General features: G+C 41.6%; 1 protein-coding gene across 3 annotated transcripts; it reads right to left on the bottom strand.

The window, feature by feature from the left end:
* Positions 1-6,483: 6,483 nt before the first annotated feature.
* Dhit (Double hit) lies at positions 6,484-11,956 on the bottom strand. Of its 3 annotated transcripts, XM_053752750.2 has the most exons (8): positions 11,821-11,907; positions 10,342-10,394; positions 9,514-9,608; positions 8,915-8,923; positions 8,516-8,605; positions 7,610-7,671; positions 7,331-7,497; positions 6,484-7,162 (listed from the first exon to the last, which is right to left on the bottom strand). In XM_053752750.2, the coding sequence occupies exons 3-8, from the start codon at positions 9,606-9,608 to the stop codon at positions 6,917-6,919; spliced, it is 669 nt and encodes a 222-aa protein (XP_053608725.1). In that variant the 5' UTR covers positions 10,342-10,394; positions 11,821-11,907; the 3' UTR covers positions 6,484-6,916. The 3 variants fall into 3 exon arrangements, with proteins under 3 accessions (XP_053608725.1, XP_053608727.1, XP_053608726.1); XM_053752752.2 differs by lacking the exon at positions 10,342-10,394 and having other exon boundaries at positions 11,821-11,956; XM_053752751.2 differs by lacking the exon at positions 11,821-11,907 and having other exon boundaries at positions 10,342-11,503.
* Positions 11,957-12,560: the final 604 nt, after the last annotated feature.

Here is a 12,560-nt window from a genome sequence, read left to right as displayed (position 1 = left end):
TTTATTAAATTGTATTCCGACTCTACTATCGACGTCTGATTGTTCCATAGTTGTCTCAGGTGACCCTGATATTGTTTAATCATGTCAATGTCTCGTGCGTATTGTTCTGCAAATTGTTGATCCAATACCCCGAACAAGCCGTTGGCGAGGTATCCTACAGCGTTGATAAGACCTCGACGCAGTCTGGAGTGCTCGAGAAAGTGCTGTGTTAGCAATAGCCCGTTGTAGTGGTGTAACTCGGTGCACTCGTGAAGTAGTTGTGACGTAATTAAATTGCATTTATTGTTTTGTTCAAATGTTTTACATGTTTTTTCTTAGTAATCCAATAATTTCTCCAGGGCAGTAGTTCCTTCCCAATACGGCGTCATGTCATAGTATGCGACCAATATCCATTGATCTCGTATCAACTCCAACTTTGCCATTGGATCAAAGTAAAAAGCTCGACTGTCGTTTAATTTGGTAATGTTGCTTAATCCGAATGAGTTTGATATTAAAGACATGAAAAATATTAATGCCATAGCGATCTTATACAGCGTCGGTGTTGATTTCTTACAGTTCCTTGTAGTGTCGTAGTTAGATGTTTGTTGTTGCATATCTTGTTCACGTTGTTTCGGTTCGATGGGCAATACACAAAGTTTTATTATGGGTCGTTTTTAGTAACCATTTTGTGTTTTGAGCGTAACTACTCGTACAAGTCCGTCTTTTCCAGGGTGTAACTCTGTTACTCTTGCCATAGGCCATTTCCCAGGGGACAGGTTTTCATCTTGTATGGTTACTAAGTCTCCAATCTGTATGTTTGTTTGTTGTCGGCGCCATTTACTGCGCACATTTAGCTCTGTCAAATATTCTGATCTCCATTTCTTCCAAATTTGTTTAAACAATTCGTTTGTTAAATGCCATCGAGTTCTTCCATCTTCCGGTGTTTCAATGACCGTGACTCCAGCTCGTCCAGTGAGGAAGTGTGCTGGCGTCAAGCAATCAAGGTCGTCAATGTTTTCTGTTATGGCGCATAGTGGCCTGGAGTTCAAGCAAGCCTCTAGTTGCGCTAAGAGAGTGGAATATTCTTCAAATGTTAAGCGCTGAGCTCCCACTACTCTCTTCAAGTGAAATTTGACACTTCTTACAGCCCGTTCCCATAAACCTCCTGAACTTGGAAATTTCGGTGCATTGAAATGCCATTGTATGTTCATGCTTGTCACAACGTCCATAAAATGTTCGTCAAATATTTGCTTCATTCTCTCAGTTTCCTCTTGTAAAATGTTGTTGGCGCTGACAAAATTTGTTCCGCAGTCACTGTAGATATGTCGAGGGGTTCCACGTCTAGCTGACATCCTCCTTAACGCAGCCAGGAATGCTGAGCTACTCAGATCAGTAACCAACTCCAAGTGTATGGCTTTGGTGACCATACATATGAAAAGGGCCACATAACCCTTCATAGACGCAGCATTTCTTGTTCGGTTGGCTTTCACTTCCAAAGATCCTGTGTAATCGACTCCAGTATGGAAGAAAGCTGGAGCGATTTCGGTGCGAGCTGAAGGTAAGTCTCCCATCAGTTGTTGTTGTTTCACTGGATCATTCTTTCTACAAGTTACACAGTTGCGTAAATGTTTTTTAATTAACCTGTATCCTCCAGGTAACCAATATTGTTGTCTCAAGTTAGCAAGTGTCATTCGAGGACCTCCATGAAACGTATGTTGATGAGCTTCATTTATTAAGAGTTCAGTTAGGCGACTATTCCGAGGGATGATCTTCGGATGTTGCATCTCCATGTTTAAACTGCTGTTTTGTAGTCTTCCACCCACGCGTAATAATCCAAATTTATCAATCCAAATTTATCAATAATTGAATTGAGACATAACAATTTACTACTTTTGTCGACTTTATTAAATTTCGTAAGACTGTGAATTTCCGTCCTAAATTCATTTTGTTGCACGTGTTTGACAATCAGCGTTTTTGCGGCAGCGAGTTCTCGTAATGTGAGATACGATGGTAATTGTTTGCGCATCGGTGCAAATGTCCTCAATAATGTATCAATCAAATGAATATCTTGTTTTACAACGTTTGATACTTTCCATCTAGTTGGTTCGCCTTGTAGCCAACCAAGGGCCACCATTGAGTCTGTCCATCCATAAACTTCATGTTGATGTTGGAGTAGAGCCTGTTTAATCTTGTTCATAAGTTTGGATAGTAAATGGGCACCCAGTAATTCTAGCCGGGGTAGTGTTATAGTTCTTTTGTGGGGTACAAGTTTTGTTTTTGCTGCCATTAATGTTAGTTTTGTTTGACCTTTCACTCGGGCATAGACGACACACGCATAGGCTTCAATAGAGGCGTCGCAGAATCCATGAAGTTCTATGACGTCCTGTGGACAGCATCGAATCCATCTCGGCACCTTGTATTGATTAATGTTGGGAAGTTCATTTCTAATTTTCACCCATTCTTTACATAGTTCATTAGGTATTTCATCATCCCATTTCAAATCATAGTTCCATAGTTTCTAGAATAGTATTTTTAATTTTGTTAACAAAGGTGCCATCCAGCCAAGAGGGTCAAAAATCTTCGATATCTCTGATAGGAGCGTTCGTTTTGTTATTTTTGATGTTTGTTGGGGAGGTTTGTACTGAAATGTAAAGTTATCTTGAGATGAGTCCCAGCACAAGCTCAATGTTTTTGACACAGCATCTGTTTTGAAAGTGTAAATGTTATCTTCTGACTTGTTAAATTGTGTTTTTATGTTTTCTAGTAGTTTTTCTTCGTTCGACGACCATTTTCTTAGATGAAAACCTCCAGATTTCATCAAAGAAATAAGATCTGATATTAGTTTTTGTCCATATTCAATTGTTGGAGATCCGTATACCAAATCGTCCATGTAAAACGCCTTTTCGACTACTTCCGCAGCTTCCGGATATCTGTTACGTTCGTCTGCCGCCAACCTTCTTAGTGTCATCATGCACAAAAAAGGGGCTGGTCTTGTTCCATATGTTACAGTTGTAAGATTATAAGTTTCGATCGGTTTTTCAGTGTTTTCTCTCCAAAATATTTTTTGAAACTTTTGGTCTTCTTCGTTTACTAAAACCATTCTAAACATTTTGGAAATATCGGCAACAAATCCAAATTGATGTTGTCTCCAACTCATTAATAGCATTTGAAGGTCTGTTTGTTAGTTAGGTCCCGTGTACATAAGGTCATTAAGGCTATAACCTGTGGCAGTTTTATGGGACGCGTTAAAAACGACTCTATGTTTAGATGTTAAAGAGTTCAAATTTTCCACGCCGTGGTGTGGTAAGTAATACTCATGTGTTTTTCATATGTCCCATTGTTTCGTATTCATTCATGAACGCCTTGTAATCGTTTTCTAAATTTGGTTGTTTTTGAATTTTTTTCTCTAAACTTCGGAATTGAGCTAATGCAGATTGTTTTGATGATCCCAACTTGTCATAAATATCCTCCTTCAACGGCAATCTCACTTCATAACGTCCATCTTCTAATCTTTTTGTTGTCTTTGAGTAATAATCGATGCATTTTTGATCTTCGACTGATAATTGCGATTCTTCTCTAATTTCTTCGACTTCCCAAATTTTTTTAATATCATCTATGTTGTGCATTAATACGTTGCATCTATATGTTTTGGCTCCTCCACATAGTAACCATCCAAGTTTTGTTTGTTGCACGATGGGATGACTGAAGTCGTCTCCTTTGATGATACCGCCATAAATGAGTAAACGTCTGCTCCAAATAATATGTCAATTGGACGACTGATGTAAAACTCAGGGTCCGCCAAGGAAATGTTTTCGATAAAATGCCAGTCCGACTTTTTAAATGTTTTGTTAGGGAGACATCCAACCAAATTATTCATAATTATGACCTCCACCTGAAACTTGAACTCGTTGTAAATAGAGCTGCCTTCAATTGTTATCAATCCTTTTCCACTATTTTCTTTCTCTCCTACTCCAACGACTGTTCCTTTACACCTCTGTCTCTTAACGTTCAGTACTTGAGCCGCTCTATTAGTTATTAAAGAAATTTGTGACCCAGGGTCAATCAAAGCTCTCATGTTATGATAGGTGCCATCGACTCCTTTTACTCTTATCATAGCTGTTGATAACAAAACCTCCATCTGTTGGGTTTGTTCCTGTAGTTGTGACACGTGCGAATTGTTGTTTATGTTATCTTGTTCTATAGTTATGTTCGATTTGGCTGGTATAGCTTTACTCAACGCGTCGTGTAAAAGAGTGTTATGTTTTTTGGTACACTTTCGACATGTTTTGTTTGAGGTACACTCGTTGCCACGATGACTAAATAGACAGTTAATACACACTCGTAATTCACGAGTAGTTTTGAGTTTTTGTTCATTTGTCAGTTCGAGGAATTTTTTGCAGTTATATAATCCATGGTCATTTTCACATAGAGGACAAATAATAGATAAAGCATTGAATGTGGATCTGGGCTTCATACCCTTATTCCAGTTAGTGTGTGGGTTGTTTTGTTACTTTTCCATATGATGTTGAAGGCTGATGTTGGTTGTTATATGGCTTAGACTGATGTTGATAGTTGTCACTCCTACGACGTGCAGATTCCATGGCTGTGAATTTTCCTTCCAAAAAGTCCAGAAGATCCTTTAAAATAGGTAACTCCCGGCGATTTTTTAACGAATCAATGTATTCAGAATGACTTTCGGCATCCAATTTTTGATCTAAAATGTGAACAATCAGTGGGTCCCAAGTAGTAATGTCGACCTCCAGATTTTTGATTGCATTTAGGCACTCGATCGTGACGTCGTGCATACGTTTGATGTGAACTAGTGATTGTTGTTTCATTATAGGCAAATCCAGAAGAATGTTGATGTGTGAAGTAAAAATCAGTTTTTTATTGTTGAAGCGGTTATTGAGTATTTCCCAACAGACCAAGTAATTATCGGAACTAATACTCAGATGTTGAATTAGGCGTTCAGCCTCACCACGAACTTTAGACTTCAGAAACTGCAACTTCTGGGCCTTGGATAGAGATGGGTTGTTATGAATGGCTTCACAAAATAAGTCTTTGAATGAAACCCACTGGTTATAATTTCCGTTAAAAACTGGGACGTCAAGTTGTGGGGTTATTTTATCCCTGTGTTTCTCCGACCACATACGCATGTTAATATTTTTCTTGAGAATGTTGTATTGTTCTTTGAGAATGTTGTATTGTTAAATAAGGACTCCAATTCTTCTTTCTTATTTCCATTTATTTCGCTCTCTATATCCCAATGAAGGGTGTCGATAGTTTTCCAGGGTGATTCTAGTGTTTTCAGGGTATCCTCGAACTCCCATTTCTCTGTTAATGTTTCGACCTTAATGTTTGAAATTGTTCGTTGAAAAGCCTTGTAATGGGCAGCTTGTCTCCTCAACTTATCGTCTAGACTGTTAGAAAGTGATGTCCGAATTTCTTCTGTTTGTTGTTTCGTGGCTAATGTTGGTTGTTCGCTGGTTCCAGGTGTTTCTGGAGTTGTTGTAGTTGTTTTGGGCTTCGACTGTTCCTGTTCCATTTCTTCGGACTTCAAATGTTTCTGTATAAACACCACAGCATCGTTGTAGTATTGTTTCATCGACTCGAAATGTTGTCTTGTAAAGTATTCGTGTGTTTGATCTTCATATTGACACAAACGAGTGTGGTTATGTTGAAAATCGATGAAAAGTGTTCTTAATTCTTCAAGTTTTCTCCCTGCGTTAGCATATCTACGCTCGTAACCTTCTTTCTTAAAATTTGTTAAAAGTTTTTCGATAGCTGACGTAATCTCTGCTTGGGATAACAGCAGATTTTCCATGTTGCTCATCTTGTTGTTGGTATGTTATGTTGACACAATGAAGTATGTTAAATGTTATAAATGTTGAAATCCTCACCACCCTATGTTATGCTGATTCGTTTGAGATACTTTGGCAAGATCTAGTGTGATTTAAGCACCGTCTCAATTCGTTGGTGAGACCCGCTTGTGGGAGGCCAACAAACCGATTGCTAACACACAAAAACTTACCAAGGAAATCTCAAAAGGCTTCGAAGGACCAATGTTCGGGGAGTGAGGTGTTGTTGGATGTTGATGTTGAGAGTAAAGGCCGGTGTAAAGCACTTCACTTTATTTACACGAAACAATTAATTATAATAATTATGTTAAAGAATTCACCCGCTCCGTGGAGTTGCAAATGTGCACTAAAAGTAAGTAAAATTGAGTAATAGAGCGTCGACCGATCGGCCGACGTCATAGGTGTTCGGTTACACCGAACACTTTATTTTTCTTATTCTGGGCTGGAAATTGCCTTTTCGTCTTCGCTACCTTTACCCTTGCTACGCCCATAATTATAATTATATTTTTTGGGGATTAATATTTTTGTAGATTAAAATTCTATTCTGATGTTTATATTTCTATTGGACCTCTCGTATTGTATTTTTGACAATTAGCCGATTGTTCAATAATATTTACTGTATGACAGGTATTTAAAATAAAATAAAAACAATGATTTTACATGAACAAATTTATTCGTTGACTCTCCGGCAAACTTAATTGGTCCACCTTTTATTGCTTCTAACTAGAAAGTGCATCGATAAGGAAACGGGAGAGGGATGACGACGGCGACGGTGAGGCGAGCCCCGGAGACGCGCGCCGCCTCGCGAGCTCGACCCGGCCGCCGGCGAAGACGCCGGGCCGGCCCGCGGGTGCAGCCGGTGGACCAGCGAAGTTGCCGCGGCGGCGAACCGCAGCGCACCTACTCTTACACTTAACCTAGCTATATACAAAATTAGTACCCGTTTAATTAAAGTATATCGAGGCTATATACAGAATAGAAAATATTTTCGACGAGGACACTAGTATCCCGATGGGGTCTCGATAGCTCTGGTCCGCGGCTGCTCAGCGGGCACGCGCCGCGCGTCGCCGCGGCTGACGTCACTGCGGCGCAGTGTCGGGAGGCGCAGGCGCGGGCGCGGCGGCGGCCGGCGCGGGGGGAGGGGCAGGCGACTCAGCCGTGGAGAGCCGCGCCAGTGCCTTGTACAGCGGCGAGTTGACGAATCGCGGGTAGGAGTCGCGGTGCATCAGCGTGTAGATCTGCAGCTGCGCCTCGTCGAACGTGTGCGGCGTCGGCTCCACCATGTTGCGGTTCACCACCTCCCGCACACGCGAGTCCAGAGAAACCTGCACACATTATTTACTCATTAATATCTGTGGATCAATCCCTGTGATGGGTCACGGCCCATACTCCTAATCCATCAATAATGCCCCAGCAGATGGTACATTAAAATGGCTGATTCAGCTGAAGAATACCCGTGGGCGACAGAGATTAACATGAGCAGAGCGACGCACCTCTTTCGGTGACAAGATAGAGATATAGTCCTCGTAGATGAAGCGCGCCTTCTCCTCGACGGCGTCGGGGTCGGTCTCGCGCTTGAGCTCCTCGCACGCGAGCCAGAACATGATGTTCTCCTCGCTGTACTCGCCTCGCAGGAAGTCCCGGAACACCTTGCGTCCCGCTGCAACATGAAGCGTCCTCATAAACATATTATTTCCCCCAGTATAATACACCCCAGTTCTCGAAAATATTCGTGATGCAGTGGTTAAATAAAAAATAAATTAGTAACTGACCTGCACTTCGCATGAGCCGGTCGAACGACTGGCCCCAGCTCTGAATTTCCTCAAGGGTCGGCCTGCAAGAAAGAAAAAAAATATTTGTCGTCGTCGTCAATCGTTAAAGTATAATAACATTCCAATTTAAATGTATGCTTTATGGCGTGTTGTTGTAAATTTTCGGTGCCATACATACTACACTACATTATTGAGCAAAGCAGTTTTATATCATATCAATATTAAGAATCTTTTAGGTTTTAAATAAATAGATCGACTTGGCCATCGCATGAAAATAATTTGTAATTTCCAGTATTTATATGAGATTACAAAGTTATTAACGCAGTTGGTGTATATAGAAAACTGGACCAAAATTTTTAGGTTTTCCCTTGATTTAGACACTAAACACTAATTGTATTCTAAATTTGAAGCTCCTATGTCTGCTAGAAGTGCCTTAGATTTTTGATGATCGGTCGATCGATCGGTAAGTGAGTGAGTGACAAAATCAAGAAACTTTAACAAGTTAAAATTGTGAGTATATAATATTGAGAGTAAAATTGTGTTAGTTACTGAAAATGCAGGCTTCCTGTTTTATCCACAACGAAGTTATTGGGGTTCGAAATTGGCCTGAATTTCTTCGTGAAAAGGATGGTACAGCCGTGCCCCAGATTATAAATGTTATTTCTTATGTCTTGTAATGTACATGTAATGTTTTTTTTGTCACGTAGTTTGTTAGAAAATGTGCTCTCTGTGAGCGTAGACGACGCTTTGCGGCTGAGGAAGGAGCCGCAAAGCGTCAGAGTCCATAGACCGTTTTTCTAAGTTTTATCCATTTCGCAAGTTTATTTAGCTTGCGAAGTGAACAAGGTTAGGAGATGATTAACAAAAACAAATGAGTAATGTGAGGAGCAGCTGGAGGAGACTCACGGCGCGTCGCCGTCAGCCAGCAGCGGGTCGTGCGGCCCGGGCTCGCGCGGCTTCTTGCCCGGCCCGCCCTCCGAGCCGCGCGCCGCCAGGCTGCAATACAAACAAATATACAATACGTGAACATAACATTAAAAAAAATCGCGAAATATATCATGTCACATACCGATACCCACAGTTTCGGAGCAAACTAACAGTGAAAGTCGGACAGATTTCCGAATGGTTTTATATTTGAGGTTTTTTTTATTGAGGTACGGAACCCTAAAAAGAATCTAAATTAAAGAGATTTAGTTTTCATTGACGGAGAAAGTTGTCTGTTGTAATTGCTTCCGGAGGTACTGCATGGCGTCGAGCATAGCAAGCTACGGGACGCAGCTCGCAGCAGGGCGCAGTCACACTTACCACTTTGCCCTGAAATAGAAAATAATAATTCAAACTTTTATTTTATTGACACTATCACTTATTATATTAGATTTCCCATGGTATTAAAATTGAAAAGCAAAACCTCAAAAAATGTACGTATGTATCCAGATTTCAAGTATAAGTCAAATGGGTGAAATCATCTACAAAGGTGTGAAGTAACAAAGTTATGTAACCGATAATAAAACTGGCCAGACGGGAAATCACATACGCTCGAAAGTTTCCGTATCTATTTATTTTACTGTAGAACAAAACGGCAAAAATATATATTGCTTGGGAGCATAAATGATGTACCCAAATATTTATTCTGTTTTATTTATTTGTTGTTCAGCAGGCAACAGAAATATATCTGCGATATAATTTCAACTGTCATCTCGATTCATGAGATACAGCCTGGTGACAGATAGACCAATGGACAGCGAAGTCTGAAGTCTTCTGTCAGCGAAGAAGATAGGGTCCCATTTTACCCGTTGGGTGCGGAACCCTAAATACTACGAGGAGAAATAAACCCTAAAGACTACATTGCGGCTGGGCGGCAGCCGCGCGCCAGTGCTGACAGGTTGACATTCACAGGAACTAACCAGGAACAGGAGCAGCAGCAGCACCAGCAGAGACAGCACGGCTTGGCGGCGGGCGCGGGCCGGCAGCCGCGCGCCAGTGCTGACAGGCTGCACATCTGCACACACAGTTACATCGTTTCATACATGTGATAGGTATTTTTTGAACGAAAAATAGGTCTTAATTCTATATGACTGAAAAACCAATCTACATGCAGTTTGAAGTAAGGAGAAGAACATAGGGTACCTTTTATCTCGGAAAAATAACTGTTCCCGTGGTAAATTAACGCAGGCGAAGGCGGGGGCAAAAGCTAGGCTATAAAATAATTTAAGAAATGACTGATATGTAGCATCTGTGTAATTATATGAATTGTCATTGGTCTTGCTTGTACTTAGCTTATGACAATTACCGGAGCTACTAATGGTTTATTTCGTATTAAATTGAACTGATTATATATATATATATGAACGATAAACATTGAAGTTAATTATATAATTATGATTAATATATTTCTTGAATATTGTATAACAAAAATGTAAGGTTGATTAATATTGACTTAAATTGTATGTAAATCATGCAAATCAATTATTATATTCTACTTTGAACCTTCGATGGTTCATCATAATGCAAATGTAACCGGGTCAATCGTATTTCGTAAAAGCGTAGTGAACACTAATTGATGAATGACTATAGTTAGAATAATGTTTTTAATTGGAGTTTAATAAATATGTTTAATTACACCATTTAATCATCAACAACATGGTCCTCACCATTACAACTGTGCGCACAACAGTACCTACAACGAGCAGTGTCAAGGGCATGAGCTAGTAAATTAACTGGGTCCTACTCACTCAAACGATAGGATATAATTTCGTCCTCGATCCACGGCGCTTGCGAGATTATGCTAAGGAAGAAACAATTATTGTAAATGTAATCATGTAATTAGGTACCAACGGCAAAGAGACAGGTTAGTCGAAAGTAAAGAGAAGCAGACATATTAATGAAAATTGCATTAGTATATGGTAGTAGTGAAGGATTTTCCAGCTTTCAGCCAAAGTTTTTTTTTAATTGCCAATATATTAACTACACAATATGCGCTATCCTGCAAAAAAGGTGAGTCACTCCGCTCGGGAATGACTAGGCGAGGGATTTTATGTTCCCTCGACATGACCTCATTCGATACGTCGCGACCTCGTATCGCCGACATATCCATTTTCCAGGACGTCGCAATATTGAGCAGTATAACAGAAGGGATGTTTTTAAATATTGTATATAGCTATATCTATCTATAATGAGCTGTTTAACAGATTGGATTGGTTATATCGAACCTAGGTAGGTATAACAAATTTTTTGATCGACTAACCCAGAGTCAGAGATAGAGTCACAACATTTCAAAAAGATGCAATGAAGTTATTAATATTTGTATGATATACGGTAGGTATAGGTAGGATGTCTAGGAGTCTGGCTTCTTGGTTATGGAGACTGGGAACTAATATGGGGAATGGGATGGCGATTGAAATATTAATAACTACCGAAAGTAAATGTTACTTTGGGCCAAAGTTTGTAGAGCTAAGAAATGGGGGCTTGTTACAGCGGATATAACGGTGATATTTAGGTGATTATGTAACTTCTCGCGTTTAGAAATATCGGGATATCGTGATATCGTGGCTCTTACGGACCAACGACACTCGTCTGTTTTTTTATAGCAGAGGGCTAACTGTTTTACCAGTACAACTGAACATTATGTTATATATTGTTGCACTGCAATTTGAACATGGACCGGAAAGAGCGGGTTGTGGATGGGCCACATGCGGTAGATTTATAAAAAAATGTTCTTTCTGTTGGTGTGCATCTGAATAATTCTCGTCACAAGCAATTTTAGTACTAGCGCCGGCGCAGGCGGCTCTGCGGAAATAAACCGCACTGTGGAGGGTAGTAGGTGAGGGTCAACAGCGCGGGCGTGCGCCGGGGAGCGGCGCGCGGGGCGTCGTATTTATAGTCTGCGCTCTCATTGAGGCGACGAGTGCGCGTGTTTACAGCCCGCCGCTAAATCTGTGCGGCGCTGATTGTAAACAAGCGACCGCGGGCGTGTCCGCGCTCCGCACCGCCACCTGCCACCACCAGCCCCTGCTGCGAGCCTTCGATCTCTACCATCGACATTGTTCAACACATATCTTGTTGCACATTGTTTATCATTGTCACGATGTAGGTATATATTAGGCACAAAAGTACTATTGACATCCACGTCATGCTTGTTTGAGCTCATTGATGATGCGGATTGACGGTCTGGAGCGGTGGCGGAGCGGGGCGGCGGCGATCGATGCGCTCACCTGCCGGCGGCGGGCGGACGGGCTGAGCGGCGGCGGGCGGCTCGCCGGCCACGCCGGCGCTAGCGGGGGCGCGGGCGCGGGCGCGGCATGCGGCGAGCGCGCGGCCGGCGGCGGCTGCGGGCGCGGCGGCGGCGGCGAGGGCTGCACGGGGATGGGCCGCGGTCGGGGCGCGACTGACCATCGACCGCTCCGCGCCGCGCCGCCCGCGTCCCGCCCGCCCTACACCGCGCATGCGCACCGCCCGCCCTGCGCCGCGCACCGCCGCTCCGCCGTCGATAGCCTGCAAGCTGCGGCTCCACTTGACACCCTGTTGGCTGTCGCATCGTCACACCACTATGTTACTAATGTGTATTAAATGTCATTGTAGGAACATCATTAATTATTAGTATTAGTAGTAAATATTCTTTTAGTGGTGCTTGATTTGCTGGCATGTATCATGCACGTATACTGAGATACATATTATGCGTGATACACCTATCGTTTTGTAAGCATCTCTTTTGTATGTCACAGATCCGGATCAGGAACACCATGTACAGGGAGCGGGGTGCTGTCATTTATCACTGAAATATAAAAATGCTCTGGTTATTAAATAACCCTAGTTAGTATGAAAATAATAACTAATCTCGATAGTTTTACGATCAACATTTCGATAAATCTACTGAGATGTATGTAAGAAATGTTCCCATTGGCCTGAGTTCTAAATCGAAATTTTTAAAATTCTCAATAGTTCTATGATCGAC

Source organism: Plodia interpunctella, chromosome 12 (genome assembly GCF_027563975.2).
Source record: "Plodia interpunctella isolate USDA-ARS_2022_Savannah chromosome 12, ilPloInte3.2, whole genome shotgun sequence".
In the NCBI taxonomy this organism is placed as follows: domain Eukaryota; kingdom Metazoa; phylum Arthropoda; class Insecta; order Lepidoptera; family Pyralidae; genus Plodia; species Plodia interpunctella.
The sequence above is the reverse complement of the archived record's forward strand: the minus strand, read 5'-3'. Positions and strand labels throughout refer to the sequence as shown.